Consider the following 13,284-nt stretch of genomic DNA (forward strand, 5'->3'; position numbering starts at 1 on the left):
AGCAGTATATGTCAATATTGCTGTGAGTCAGGTTTGTAGTATCTAAAACTGTTCAATCCCTGTCCATTGCAACTCTCGGATCTGAGCTGGTTTTGATTTGCTTCACAATATTCTGCTGCAGAAATGCTACTGACATGGCTTGCAAAAACAACAAATGGCCAATATATGAGGCCCCAGGCTGGTTAGCATTCAGTAAGTACATGCACCTTTGGGAAAGTCAATAATTGTGATGATGTGGACACCAAATTGAGCGTTTCTGATCAGGGGCCATAACATGTTTTAAATGCACTGTAATATTGATTTTTCTTATCAACCTGTTCAGGGATGTGATTTACACAACTCTGAAATAGGTGAGACTTGAACTTGAGTCTCCAGGCTCAGAGGCATGAACACTACCCTGTGTACCACAAGAACCCTCAATTCACATTTTCTAAGCACAATTAGCTTTCCAATTTCAATTCCCAGAAAGCAAAGCAATTTTGGTCATTACTATTTTACTTTATTCATGCCTGGACTGTGGGCATCTCTGTCAGAGCTAATAATTATTGCCTATCATGAGAACTCATAAAGACTGGCTATATCCATTTCTGTAGTATTGCCCCTGTCCACTACTGCCTGCACTCATCTGCTGCTGAAACTCTTTCTGTTGCTTTTGTCACCTCAGGACTCAATATTCCTGTCAATTTCCCATAATGCACTGCCTTTAAACTTGCAGCCATTCAAAACTACTGTCCAGACCCTAACTTGCATTATTTGCTCCTGATCTGTTAACACATCCATTTTAGAAATTTCATCCTTGTATTTGAATTTCTTTGTCGTTCTTTCCTTCGCCTGTAGCCTCTGAGATAATTATGCATCCCCAATTCAGGTCTTCGTGCATCCCTAATTTTCGTAGTTCTACCTTTATTAGTAATTAGGTCCACAGCTCTGCAATTCCTTCCCTAAATATCGCCAAGACTCCATTTTCTCCACTCTCTCTTACTCTGCATCCTCCTTTCAGTGAGTCTTTAAAATCCTACTTTATTTGTAAGGCAAACTGTGTGAAACATTTGATTATATTTACATTGCTGTATAAGTATAAACTGTGGTTGAATGTGGCATTCAGAAAAAAATGGTCGTCTCTTCCCTTGTACGTCATGCCCTTTGTTTGACTGATTGCTCATGTTGTTCTGGTCTCCACAGGAAGTGTTAGAACTCGCCTTCTCTATACTGTATGACCCAGATGATTCCTTGAATTTCATTGCTCCTGACAAGCATGAAGTAAGTGTAACACCTTCCTTCCATTAATGTTATTTTTAATGTGCTTTCTCAACAGTTTTTACTTGATGGAGAAACTGTTGCAAGCTTTGAAGAATTACCCATTAATATTTTATTTAATGGCACTTCATAACGAAAAGCCAGGAATATTTTTGAATGAAGAACTGGCTGCCAAAATTTCTTCTAATATAATAAAGTCAATATGTTTTATAGTCAGCCTGTTCAGTATTTTCTCTTCATATTTGATTTTTAATGTGCACCATTTAAATAACGTTGATACTTGCTTCACTTTTTTTAGATTATAATACACGTTCCAATCAGGTGCTTGATGATGCTGTTGCTACTGAGTAGGTTTGTAGAAATATAAGGTCAAGGAAAAGAGGACAAAATGGCACGTTTTTGATGATAGTTCATGATACTATTATCTTAATTGATGCTTACTGTCAATATCTAACCCCTTTCTTCTTTAGAACCAGAAGTGTCAGGACTATAAACTTGACACTTGAGAATTTAATACAAACTGCTTGGCCAATGCAGTTTTCCCACTTTGCCTGCAGCTTAAATGACAGTGAAGTGTGTGCCATATCTGGACATATTAATGATTACTCAAACTTTCATGGTCCAACTAAGGGATTAAACATATACATCTCAGGAGGTGTCAAACCTTGTTATTGCACAACACTTCAATTATTATGCTTGAGAGCGACAAGCTTTAATCCAAAACACAAATTTTAAAGTTAATTACTTGAGCATGAGGGAAGAGCAAGTTAAGGTTAATTACATAAATAAACCAAGAGTTATGGTGAAAAGTCAACAGTGGACAGCGTTTAAAGACATTATTTAAAATGTTCATCAAACATAAATTCCGTTAAAAAACATTTAGTGAGAAAGGTTCATTCATGTTTTGGTGGGGAGATTGAAGGTTGTTACAGATTTTAAAAAATTATAGAATCCCTACAGTGTGGAAGCAGACCATTCAGCCCATCAAGTCCACACCGCCTCGCCAAAGGGCATCCCACCCAAATTCAACCCCGCTACCCTATCTCTGCAACTCTGCATTTCCCATGGCTAATCCACCTAGGCTGCATAGTATGGGAAATTTAGCATGGTCAATCCACCTAACCTGAACATCTTTGGACTGTGGGAGGAAACCTATGCAAACGCAGGGTGAATGTGCAAACTCTATAGAGACAAATTCCCAAGGCTGGAATCGAACCTGGGTCCCTGGTGCTGAGAGTCAGAAATGCTAACCACTGAACCACCATGCATGTATTATTGGGAAGGGTAATTATTAAGCCAGTATTAAAACACTGGGAGACTTTTGGAAATAGCAGAGGTCAGCCAAAATGTAGGTATAAAAGGAAAAAAAATAGAATGAGAATAAGGTTAGCAAGAATATCAAAACAGATTGTGAGAACTTTTACAAGTATACAAAACAAAGGAGAGTAGCTAAGGTAAATGTTGGTCTCTTAGAGATAGGGCCAGGAGAAAATATCATCAGGAATGAATAAGTGGCAGAGTGTATGGACGAGGTCAGAGCCCCCTCAAAATGTTTTGAGAAGGTAGCGCAGACCCCAATTTTTTATTTTCTTTTAGATAGATGTAAAGTGGATATTCCAAGAGTGATGCAACTGGTCAAACCACTCAGCTTTAAACAAAACAGAATTTATTTAAACATTACGGATGAAACACGAACAGAAGAAAACAGAATTTAGAATAACTTATTAAATAATCCAACTGACATGATATCGGAACTTAACGAAGCTGTTCCAATCCTGCAACATCCCATGAACACATCCCTTGGCACAGGTTCTTACAGGGAGGACAGTTTTCAGAGAGAAAGTTCAAGCCAAGACTTCTGTTGAAGCATGGAACCTCTCTTCCCTATAACTGCTTCTCTAGGTCCCCAACAGTTTTCTGAGTGCCTGCTAGAACTAACCAAACTAGAAAAAACAAACCTGACCTGGGAGAACTGACTACTCCCCTGCAGTTATTCAACAAAACCAATACAGACAAATCAGCACCTCTGCCTTTACGACGCCTCTTGAAAAAAACCCAAGGACAATATAACCTTGTTAAGGGGGCACCCTCATCACAAGAGTCATCATGCTATAGGCAAAACTTTCCCCTTCCTTGAGTAGTGAGAAGGAGAAAAATGGGGGAGGTACTTGCCCAAGAAAGATACCTCCTTCTCTCCACCTCGGAAATTAATTTCTGGATGAGAAGGTCCAGTCAAAAACTTTAAGGTTTTTAAGAAGTCAATCAACACACAAGTAAAGACCTCATCATCACCATCTTGTTTTGCTTCTGTACTGGCAGGTGAGAAAAGTGGTTGACTTTTGACTGGGTAGCCAAAGTGACCAGCCTGCTAGCAAAAAGAGGCAGTGGGTCAGATGAGGGACAAGTGTGTGGCCTCAGTAAGCCACCCATCTGCCGTCATCTCTAGCACCGTGACCCCCACCACATGAGAAGGAAAAGAAAAAGATCTAACTTCTCACTGTTGGATGCCCTGAGGAGTAGGCCCTTCTGACAGTCTGTATAACATAGAAGCTGCCTACCTCTGATTGGAAGCTTCTGGGGAAGGAAGCACCACTGTTGAGGACTGCCATTCATTAAGATTCTGTCCGAAGCTCACTAGTCAGCTTGTAACAAGCTGATGGATGTGTGATTGGTCTGCCATTGAATTTCAAACAGGGAAAATTGTGCCTTTTGCATCTGTCTTTGTTGTAGGAAACACAGATTTCATATTGGACATATAAGGAACTACTAAGAGAGGCTACTAAGAGTAAAATTATTTATATCAGCTGAGAAGAAGTGTTGGACAAACCTCAGGGACTTAAAGCTGAAATATCCTTAGGACTTGATAGTCAATGTCCTAGAGTCAGAGAGAGTGCATGCACAGGTAATGACTTCCCAGAATTGCCTGGATTACAGAACAGTCTCAACTGATTGCAAGCTAACAACTGTAACACCATTTATTCCTGCTAGGGGGAAAAGAGAAAACAGGGAACTACAAGCCAAATACCCTGCCATCAGTTGTTGGCAGAATGCTGTAACTTATTGTTGAATTCTTAGCAATGCACTGAGAAGATCAGTATCAGCCTGGTTTTGCAAGTATAAATTCTGTTTAATCAATTTATTTGGGTTTTCTGAGGATGTAAATAGTACAATGGTTCAGGTGGGGCTGTAGCTGTAGCACACTTGGATTTCCAAAAGGCATTCAGTAAGGTATCACACAAAAGGTTAATAGACAAGTTAAGAGCTCACGCAGATGAGGACATTTTGTAAGTATGGATGGAGGATTAGTAAATGAACTGAAAACAAAAGTGGGAATTAGGAGGGTATTTTGGAGTTAACAGATGGATACTCCATCATTGTGTATATTCATAGATGAGACAGATTGATTGATAGAGTCTGAGATAGGAGCAACAACTAGGAAAGTGAGGTAGAGGCAGAATATCAGCAATGATTCTTTTATGTAGTGCTGTGGGCTCAAGGAGCTGATAGTGTTTTTTCTCTATTCATTTGTGGGACGTGGGTGTTGCTGGCTGGCCAGCATTTATTGCCTGCCCCTAGTTTCCCTTGAGCTGCCTTCTTAAACTGCTGCAGTCAGCCTGTTGTGGGTTGACCCACAATGCCATTAGGGAGACAATTCCAGGAATTTTACCCAATGACAGTGAGGAAACAGGAATACTTTTCCCAGTGAGGATGATGAATGGCTTGGAGGGGAACTTGAAGATGGTGGTGTTCCCATTTATCAGCTGCTCTTGTCCTTGTAGATGGAAGTGATCGTGGGTTTAGAAGGCACTGTCTGAGAAACTAGAGTGAATTTCTGCAGCGCATCTTGTAGATACAGTTCATTCTGCTATAACGCATATTTCATCAGCATGAATTGGCTATAATGTGATTGACGAATTGTGATTTGGAGATGCCGGTCTTGGACTGGGGTGTACAAAGTTAAAAATCACACAACACCAGGTTATAGTCCAACAGGTTTAATTGGAAGCACACTAGCTTTCGGAGCGACGCTCCTTCAGCAGGTGATAGTGGAGGGCTCAATCGTAACACAGAATTTATCGATATGTGCAATCTTCTTGGAGATCCTCTCCACTTTAAGCCGGTGGTTAGTGGTGTCGATAGTAGTCATGATTTGGAGATGCCGGTGTTGGACTGGGGTGTACAAAGTTAAAAATCACACGAATTGTGGACTTTGTTTGGATAACACAAACCTTCTACTGAATGGGTATGGCAATTTTCTATGGCATGTTTTGTGTAGCATGAGGTTGTAGAGGAACACAACTGTTGACGTTATAGCAGAACGACTTATAGTACACACTGTTGCTACTGCGTGTCAGTGGTGGAGGGAATGGTGCTTATGGATGTATTGCCAATCAAGCAGACTGCTTTGTCCTGGATGGCATCAAGCTTCTTGAGTATTGAGAGGCTGCACTTATCCAGGCAAATGGGGAGTCTATTCTTGAACATACTACATTTGTTGCTATACAGTATAATAAAATTCAACTAGTCACCAAGGTGAATAATCATCTCAATGGTGCTCAGTATTGAATTGCATAAGGTATTAGTTGTTGGCTATGCATTCTAATACATGAGGTTACCGGGCTATTGATTGATAAGTGAGAGAACAGAACACCCAGTGTAAAAATTGTCCTGGGGAATCATCAGAAGCATATTAATGTATGAAGTAAATTAAATATTGCTTCACTTTGTGCAATGAAATCCAATCAGGATCTGTTTGGACTTCTCAAGGTTGTGAGGTTTTCACAATGTGTGTACAGTTCAGGACCTCCAGTTATATATTAACCCTACAAGCAGTTGTTTTGCATAAACTAAACAGCACATTCATCATTTTTATGCATTTATTTGAATTTCATTGCTCTGGGTAAATGATGCCTAAAACCAATACAATTCAGCATGACAATACCAGATCATTAATACTAAATAAAAAACAATAAAGACTACAACAAAACAGAATCAGCAGGTTATAAAGATTTGCCAGTCACAGTTGTCCTTTGAACAGATCAAACTCATGAATGAGATGTGGTGAACTTGGTATAGCTTTCATCTTCAGGTGAATTCAAAGAACAGACAATATCATAAGGACACAATATGGATTTTGAAAAGAACACCTGTGGTGTAATATGATAAATACTGGTAACCTTTTCCATGTCTCACGAATTTTATTTTTGTCAAAACATTTGTCTTTGCTCAGTGAGCAGAAACGGTAAGTGTTACTGAATTCAGAGTGCAAGGAAGCCAAACTCACCCCCATGGATTCTGTCACCAACTCAATGCATTAGTAATCTCACCGTGACATTTGCAAGTACTAATTCATCTACCTCACACCATCAGCCTTCCATAAGATACAGGAGCAGAGCTAGACCACTTGCTCCATTCGATCACGGCTGATATGTTTCTCAATCCCATTGTCCTGCCATCTTCCCTCCTGATCCCCTTACTAATCAAGGACCTATCAATCTCTGTCATAAATACACTCAATGATCTGGCCTTTACAGCTTTCTGTGGTAATGAGTTCCACAGATTAACCACTTGCTGGCTGAAGCAATTCCTCCTCATTTAAGTTCTAAAGGGTCATCCTTCATTCTGAGGCTGAGTCCCTCAGATCCTAATCTCTCCTACATTTCCCCAAGCACACTCTATCCAGGCCTATCAGTATTCCATACGCTTCAATCAGGTCCCTCCTCATCCTTCTAAACTCAGAGTACAGACCCAGACTCCTCAAACTGCTCCTTGTATGACAAGCCCTTCGTTCCCAGGATCATCCTCGTAAATCTCCTCTGGACCCCCTTCAAGGCCAGCACATCGTTCCTTAGATACAGGGCCCAAAACTGGTCACAGTATTCTAAATGTGTCTGACCGGAGCCTTATACCACCTCAGCAGGGAAGTTGGTCCTGTTTGCCTCAGATGTGACACCATTTTGGGCCCCATATCTCAGGAAAGATGTACTGGCTCTGCAGCAGAACCAGAGGAGGTTAATGAGAATGATCCCAGGATTAAAGACTTAACATATGAGGAACGTTTGAGGACTCTGGAACTATACTTGTTATAGTTTAGAAGGATGAGAGGAGACCTGACTGAAACTTACAGAATACTGAATGATAGAGTGGACATTGGGAAGATGTTTCCATTGGCAGGAGAAATGAAGACCTGTGGGCACAGCCTTAGAGTAAAGGCAATACCTTTTAGAATGCAGATAAGGAAAAACCTCTTTAGCCAGAGAGTGGCGAATCTGGGGAATTCAGTGCCACAGAAGGCTGTGGAGGCCAGGTCATTGAGTATATTTAAAACTGAGATAGATAAGTCCTTCACTGTCAAGAGGATCAAAGGTTACTGGGAAAAAGCAGGAAAATGGGTTTGAGAAATCTATCAGCCATGATTGAATGGTGGAGCAGACTCGATGGCCGAATGGCCTAATTTCTGCTCCTATGTCTTATGGTCTTATCAGACTGGTAAAGGTCCCAGGAATCTGAAGCCCTCCCTCCTGCACCAACTCCTTAGCCAATAGACTGAAATAAGAAGTTTCTTCATTCAGCAAGTGGTGAATCTTTGAAATTCTGTGCAACACAGTGCTGAGAAAGCTCAGTCATTCATTAATTTTAAGATAACGATTGAAAGAATTCTAGATACTACTGACATCAAGGCAAATGAGGATAGCACAGAAAAATTATGTTGAAGTAGATGAGGCATGGACTAAAATGGGAGAACAGGCTTAAGTGTCTGAGATGTCCTCGGCCTATTTCTCTGTTTCTAACCAGACCATGCTTTGTTTAAACCTCCAACTGTTTCTTTTCGTCTAAATCTATAATCATAACTAGATATTGTCTTCTTCCACAAGTCCCAGTCGGCAATGAAAACTCCTTAGTAAGTGTCAAAACATAGCATTCCAGATATTTGAGCTTAAACTTATCATCTGCCCCACACACCCTGCTCAAAAAAAATAGTTAATGAAGCCTTGGAACCCCTTCTTAAATTAGTGATACAAATCCCTCATTCAAACCTTCTGCAGTGATATCTGTGGTAATTTAGCATGTCTCCATAAAACAGCCTATCACTAACTCTTCTCTCAAGTGTGCTTCCATATGCCTTTAGCGCACATTTTGCCATGTAAGTAATCAGCATATGCTTTCCAGTGACTAACACTAATAGTGCTTAAAGCCAGTATGTTTTCAAGTTATTCACTCTGCACCAATTCTAAAACCACAATTATAGCTTGAATATGTTTCCAATTATAGTAGATAATTCTCTGTGATATATCACACCCGGTGCCACCTTGGTGGTATGAGTAGATCACTTCCCTGTGTTTCATTGGACTATTGAGTTGGCTGCAGATCTCCAGATTTTAAAAGGATTGCCTTGCACATTTCCCAGCTTTATTTCAAGAAGGTGCAAGAGTAAAAGTGACGGTTCAAAGCCATAATTAAAGTTTAAATTCATGATATTGCAGGATAGACAGCATTATTTTTATAAGTAAGTTTATCATGTCTTAGCAGTGACAGTCACTAAGGTAACTGCAACATTAATTGGTTATCTGGATAAAACTACTTGGCCCATTCAAGTTGGGCATGAGCCATATCATCATCTCCAATATGTACTGTGCTGGGGCTCTCTGCTGTCGGGTTTCTCTTAAAACTGAAACAAACTCTTCAGGATGCATAAAGAAGGAATGATCAAAAGTTGTAACTTTTACATTATTAAAAGTGTGGAGATGGCAGTTTGGGCTTTGCACCTGTAGCTCCCAAATAGTGATTTTCTCTGACAGCTTAGGGATGACAGGTAAGAGAGGCCAGGACAGAGGAATAAATATAGGAATGCCATTCTGGGAAGCTATTGGGTACACCTTTCACCTGCTGTCTTTTAATTCAGAGCAACTAAACTTGAGAGAAAGAAGATGAGAGGGAGCATTAATGCCAAATTGTGTTCAGTTTGACATTTGAAAGACTAACTTGAAAATTACAAGTGATTAATTTTGTCATCTTTTTGTTAGGATGTCATGAAATAGCAATACTTAGCCATTGCTGTGTGGGGTCATCAAGTAAATATCTGTCAGTTTATTAGTCAGGGAGTGAGCACCATCTTGTTTATTTACTATTAAGTAGTAAATGTTACATTACGGGAAGTGATAGAACTGAGTCAACTGCTGATTTCCTTCACTGTGATTGGTCCAATATTGAGGGAATCCAGAAAATAGGTTAGATCAAAAAAAGCCTTGCTCTCCCTGCCCAAAAAGGGAAAATCTGTTTATAAATAACACTAAAAGTACTTCATTATCAGAAAAATAAAGTACTCTCCTAACAAGTAGCCTTGAACAAACTGTGGCACACTCATTATCCTCTGCCCAATTATGTACTCCCTGAATTTTAGTAAACAGCAAACTCACCATCTTGTCAAATTAATATTTTCAGTCAGATTTCAGACATTGACTGATGATTGCTGTAAGAATATGACATCACAGAAGAAACAGCATGAAAAGCTGTTTTCACCACAGCCAACCCACTTTCACCTCCTTATTGTCCCCACGGTCAACTTTTCCCCTTCCCTGGTTTGCTATCAACAATCCCTTTATCTGCCTAATTCTCTCTCTCTCTCTCTCTCTCTCTCTCAGATTTGTCATCATCTCTTTGCTCATTCTTCCTCCCCACTCACTGTTATCAGCATAAATACCACTTTTTTCTAGTTAACATCAGTTCTGAAGAAGAGTCACTGGATTCAAAACATTCACTCTGCTTTCATTCTGCAGATACTGCCAGACCTGCTGTGCTTCTCCAGCAATTTCCTCTTTTGTTTCAGATTTTCAGCATCTGCAGTTCTTTGTTTTCTGAGACCATAACTGTACAGGTTATAACTATCAGTAAATATCAAACAGAGTGGGATTCTTTTCTCTCGAAAAGTGAAGTCTAAGGGTTGACCCAACAGAGGTCTTTAAGAATATAGGAAGGGTTGATTGAAAAGTTATAAATAGGAGGATATACAAATAGATGAAAGAGAGTGGGAGAAAACATATACCAGCACAGACTAGCGGGTCAAATGATTTGTTTCCATGCTGTAAATTCATCATAAGCCATTCCTTATAATCATAGTTATCCTACTCTGATTTGTTTTCCCATGGAAATTGTAACATGTTTAATATTGATTCACATTTTCTTACTCAGTAAAAGCTAAAACTAATAATGCAGGCCACTTGAAAGATGTAGAATTGCTTATACTATGAACACTAATGAATTTGTGACAGATGCAGAGAATGAGGCTGCACTGTGAATTTGATAAGTAAGTTGGTATTGATTCTGAAGCTTTTTTTGTAGACCTTCTGACAAGATTCTTAAAAACAGCCAGTACTGAAAAGACAGCAAACTCTGACTGATATGTAAAGGAGGTTGAATGTTTTCAACACCGTCATTTTCTCTTTTCTAGTACTGTGTGTGGACAGATGGACTGAATGCTCTACTCGGGAAGGAGATGATGAGCGAGCTGACGAAGAATGACCTCGACACACTCCTCAGCATGGAGATGAAGCTTCGCCTTCTCGACCTAGAGAATATTAAAATTCCGGAAGCCCCACCTCCAATCCCCAAGGAGCCAAGCAACTATGACTTTGTTTATGACTGTAACTAGACAGGGTCACAGCTGTGAGAATAAACTGGAACCAGCAGTAACTGGAGCTATCATCTTCTCCTATTGTTCTCTCTGTTACCTATATATCTTCCTGTTACCTTTTGGCTTCTGCTAATCTTCAACTAGACCAAGTTGTTTTCTAATTTCTGGGCATTATTTGGTGGAAAAAGCCCTTGTATTTCTGTGCCACTGCAAGTAGTGACCCAGCTGCAGTGTTACCTTCACTGGGAATGGGACCATTTCTCAGACATTCTCATAGTTGATACAACTTGTTGCAAATTATATTTTTGCCAAAAGTTTGTTGTGGCAGGACTTCATGAGAATGCACATCACTCTTTCTCATCAGAGTGGTGAAAGGCATCAGGGGTTTAATGAGAGGAGACAGATCATGCGTGTATGTGTTTATATGTGTATAAACCCTTGTGCACATGTTTATAAAAAATGGAAAATCAGCCTGTGTTCATTCAGGAAGCTAGAAATCAGTTTGATCTAGGGCTATTAATATCTCAATTTGCATTCCCTTTAAGGTCTGACCTTCCAGCCACACATTTTGCTTGATAGTAAAATGTATATTATGCTGCCAGTAATGTCAGAGCTCATTAATGTGTACCATACTTAAAAGGAAAGAGTGAATTTGTATCAGACTAAACATATGGTCATGGCTTTGGCTCTGTGTAGAGTAAGATACTGGATTCTGTATTACATAGTGATGATTCGTGAAATATGCCAAGCAGCCAGTATTATGTCACTGTTGTGTCATTATGATGTTAGAGAATAATTTACCAGGAAACATTTTATATATGTAAAAAAACTGTTTTACCATTTTTAGCTTCTTACATATATATTTAATGGAAAATGCACATCTGTGTATTGTTGAAGTGTTTCTTTACCACATTGAGATATCTTAAGTAAATGTCCTTGAGATTATGCAGTTTACAATAAAATAAAATTTATTACCTGAATGTGAATTTATGCTCTCTCGACATAATGAAACTATTGCATTTACTAGGATGTTGCATGAGCAGCAGTGTGTTTTGGAAACACAAGGGGAGATTTTATATTTCAAGTGTAAAATATTTTTGAAATCAGGATCACATCAGGCCCCGCTGGATTTTCCATTTGTCCATCTGACTTTATGATATCTACCCTTAAAGGTGAAAAGTAGCATGCTCTTTTCTAGTTTCTGTGCATTATATGGTAGAATGTTCAGCCATCCATCGTTCAGAAGTTCGCAAGATACCAGTCGGTAAGCATGCAAAGACCAAATGTGCACTTGAATAAGGATGAACAAAGATTCTGACCTATGTCTGCAGCTTACACAATAACATCCCACCATTCACTTTGTTGCCTTTTACAAATACACCTTGCCCAATGCAGTTCAATGTTCACTTGTCATTTTTGGGAATAAAATTCTAGGGAGTGGTGAATGTGAAAAATAAAAACCCACCTAAATGAATTTTAGAAAAAGACTAAAATGTGTTTAGAAATGTCAGATCTCATAGACCATAGAAGGGGTTTCGGAGTTCTGAGATGGGGTTATGACAGGTCATGGTTACCATTAACTCTAGTGGAGCGAGCATTGGGCCAAGAAGGGCATGGCAATTCACAAAGCCATTGGCTTTTGGGGATAAAGAGAGGACGTTAATAGTTAAACAAAGAGCATCACAGAAACAGAGGAAGGCTGGAAGATCATAAAAGGTATCATAAAGGTTGGGAAAAATCATGTGTCTCAGGTGGAGGGTGCAAGTCACTCATACAAGAATACAAAATTAGAACCTTGTCATCTCATATTGAAATTCAGCTGCACAATAACTGCACATAGTCAGTGACACTGTGAATAAAGTGGGCAGAACAAATTGCTTTTTTTACCTTGGGGGTCAGAGAAAAGTGTTTGGAACATGCAATTTCCCCTAGTTTGGCCTCAATAATCATGACTGCGGTGATTTAGTAATGGCATCAAGCTAGTTTAATTGACACTTCACCATCAAGTGTCCAAGAATGCACTTTAGACAAAGGAGAGCCAGTAGATGTGATATATTTGGATTTCTAGAAGGCCTTTGGCACGATACTTCACAGGAAGCTGCTAAACAAGATAAGAGCTCATGATATTAGGGGCAAGGTACTGGCACAGATAGAGGATTGGCAGAAGGCAGAGTAGAGACAAAATGGATCTATTTCAGGATGGCAACTGGTAACTAGTGGAGTTTTGCAGGGGTTAATGTTGGGACCACAGCTATTCACATTATATCTTAACGATCTGGACAAAGGAACTGAGGGCATTGTTGCTAGGTTTGCAGATGATACAAGTATAGTTGAAGAGACAGGAAGTGTTGAGGAAGCAAGGAGACTGCCAAAGGACTTAAACAGTTTCAGAGAGT

General features: G+C 39.6%; 1 protein-coding gene across 11 annotated transcripts in view; it reads left to right on the forward strand.

The window, feature by feature from the left end:
- Nucleotides 1-11,868, forward strand: part of LOC122564399 (engulfment and cell motility protein 1) — a 319,775-nt gene extending 307,907 nt beyond the window's left edge. For all 11 annotated transcript variants that reach the window (XM_043719204.2, XM_043719200.2, XM_043719205.2 and 8 more), the window contains 2 exons: nt 1,183-1,260; nt 10,706-11,868. In XM_043719204.2, the coding sequence (XP_043575139.1) occupies nt 1,183-1,260; nt 10,706-10,906 (279 nt within the window). In that variant the 3' untranslated portion in view covers nt 10,907-11,868. The remainder of the gene's footprint in view (nt 1-1,182; nt 1,261-10,705) is intronic.
- Nucleotides 11,869-13,284: the final 1,416 nt, after the last annotated feature.

Source organism: Chiloscyllium plagiosum, unplaced genomic scaffold, assembly GCF_037043375.1.
Source record: "Chiloscyllium plagiosum isolate Xiang-an unplaced genomic scaffold, Cpla_swu_hap1 HiC_scaffold_34, whole genome shotgun sequence".
In the NCBI taxonomy this organism is placed as follows: Eukaryota; Metazoa; Chordata; class Chondrichthyes; order Orectolobiformes; family Hemiscylliidae; genus Chiloscyllium; species Chiloscyllium plagiosum.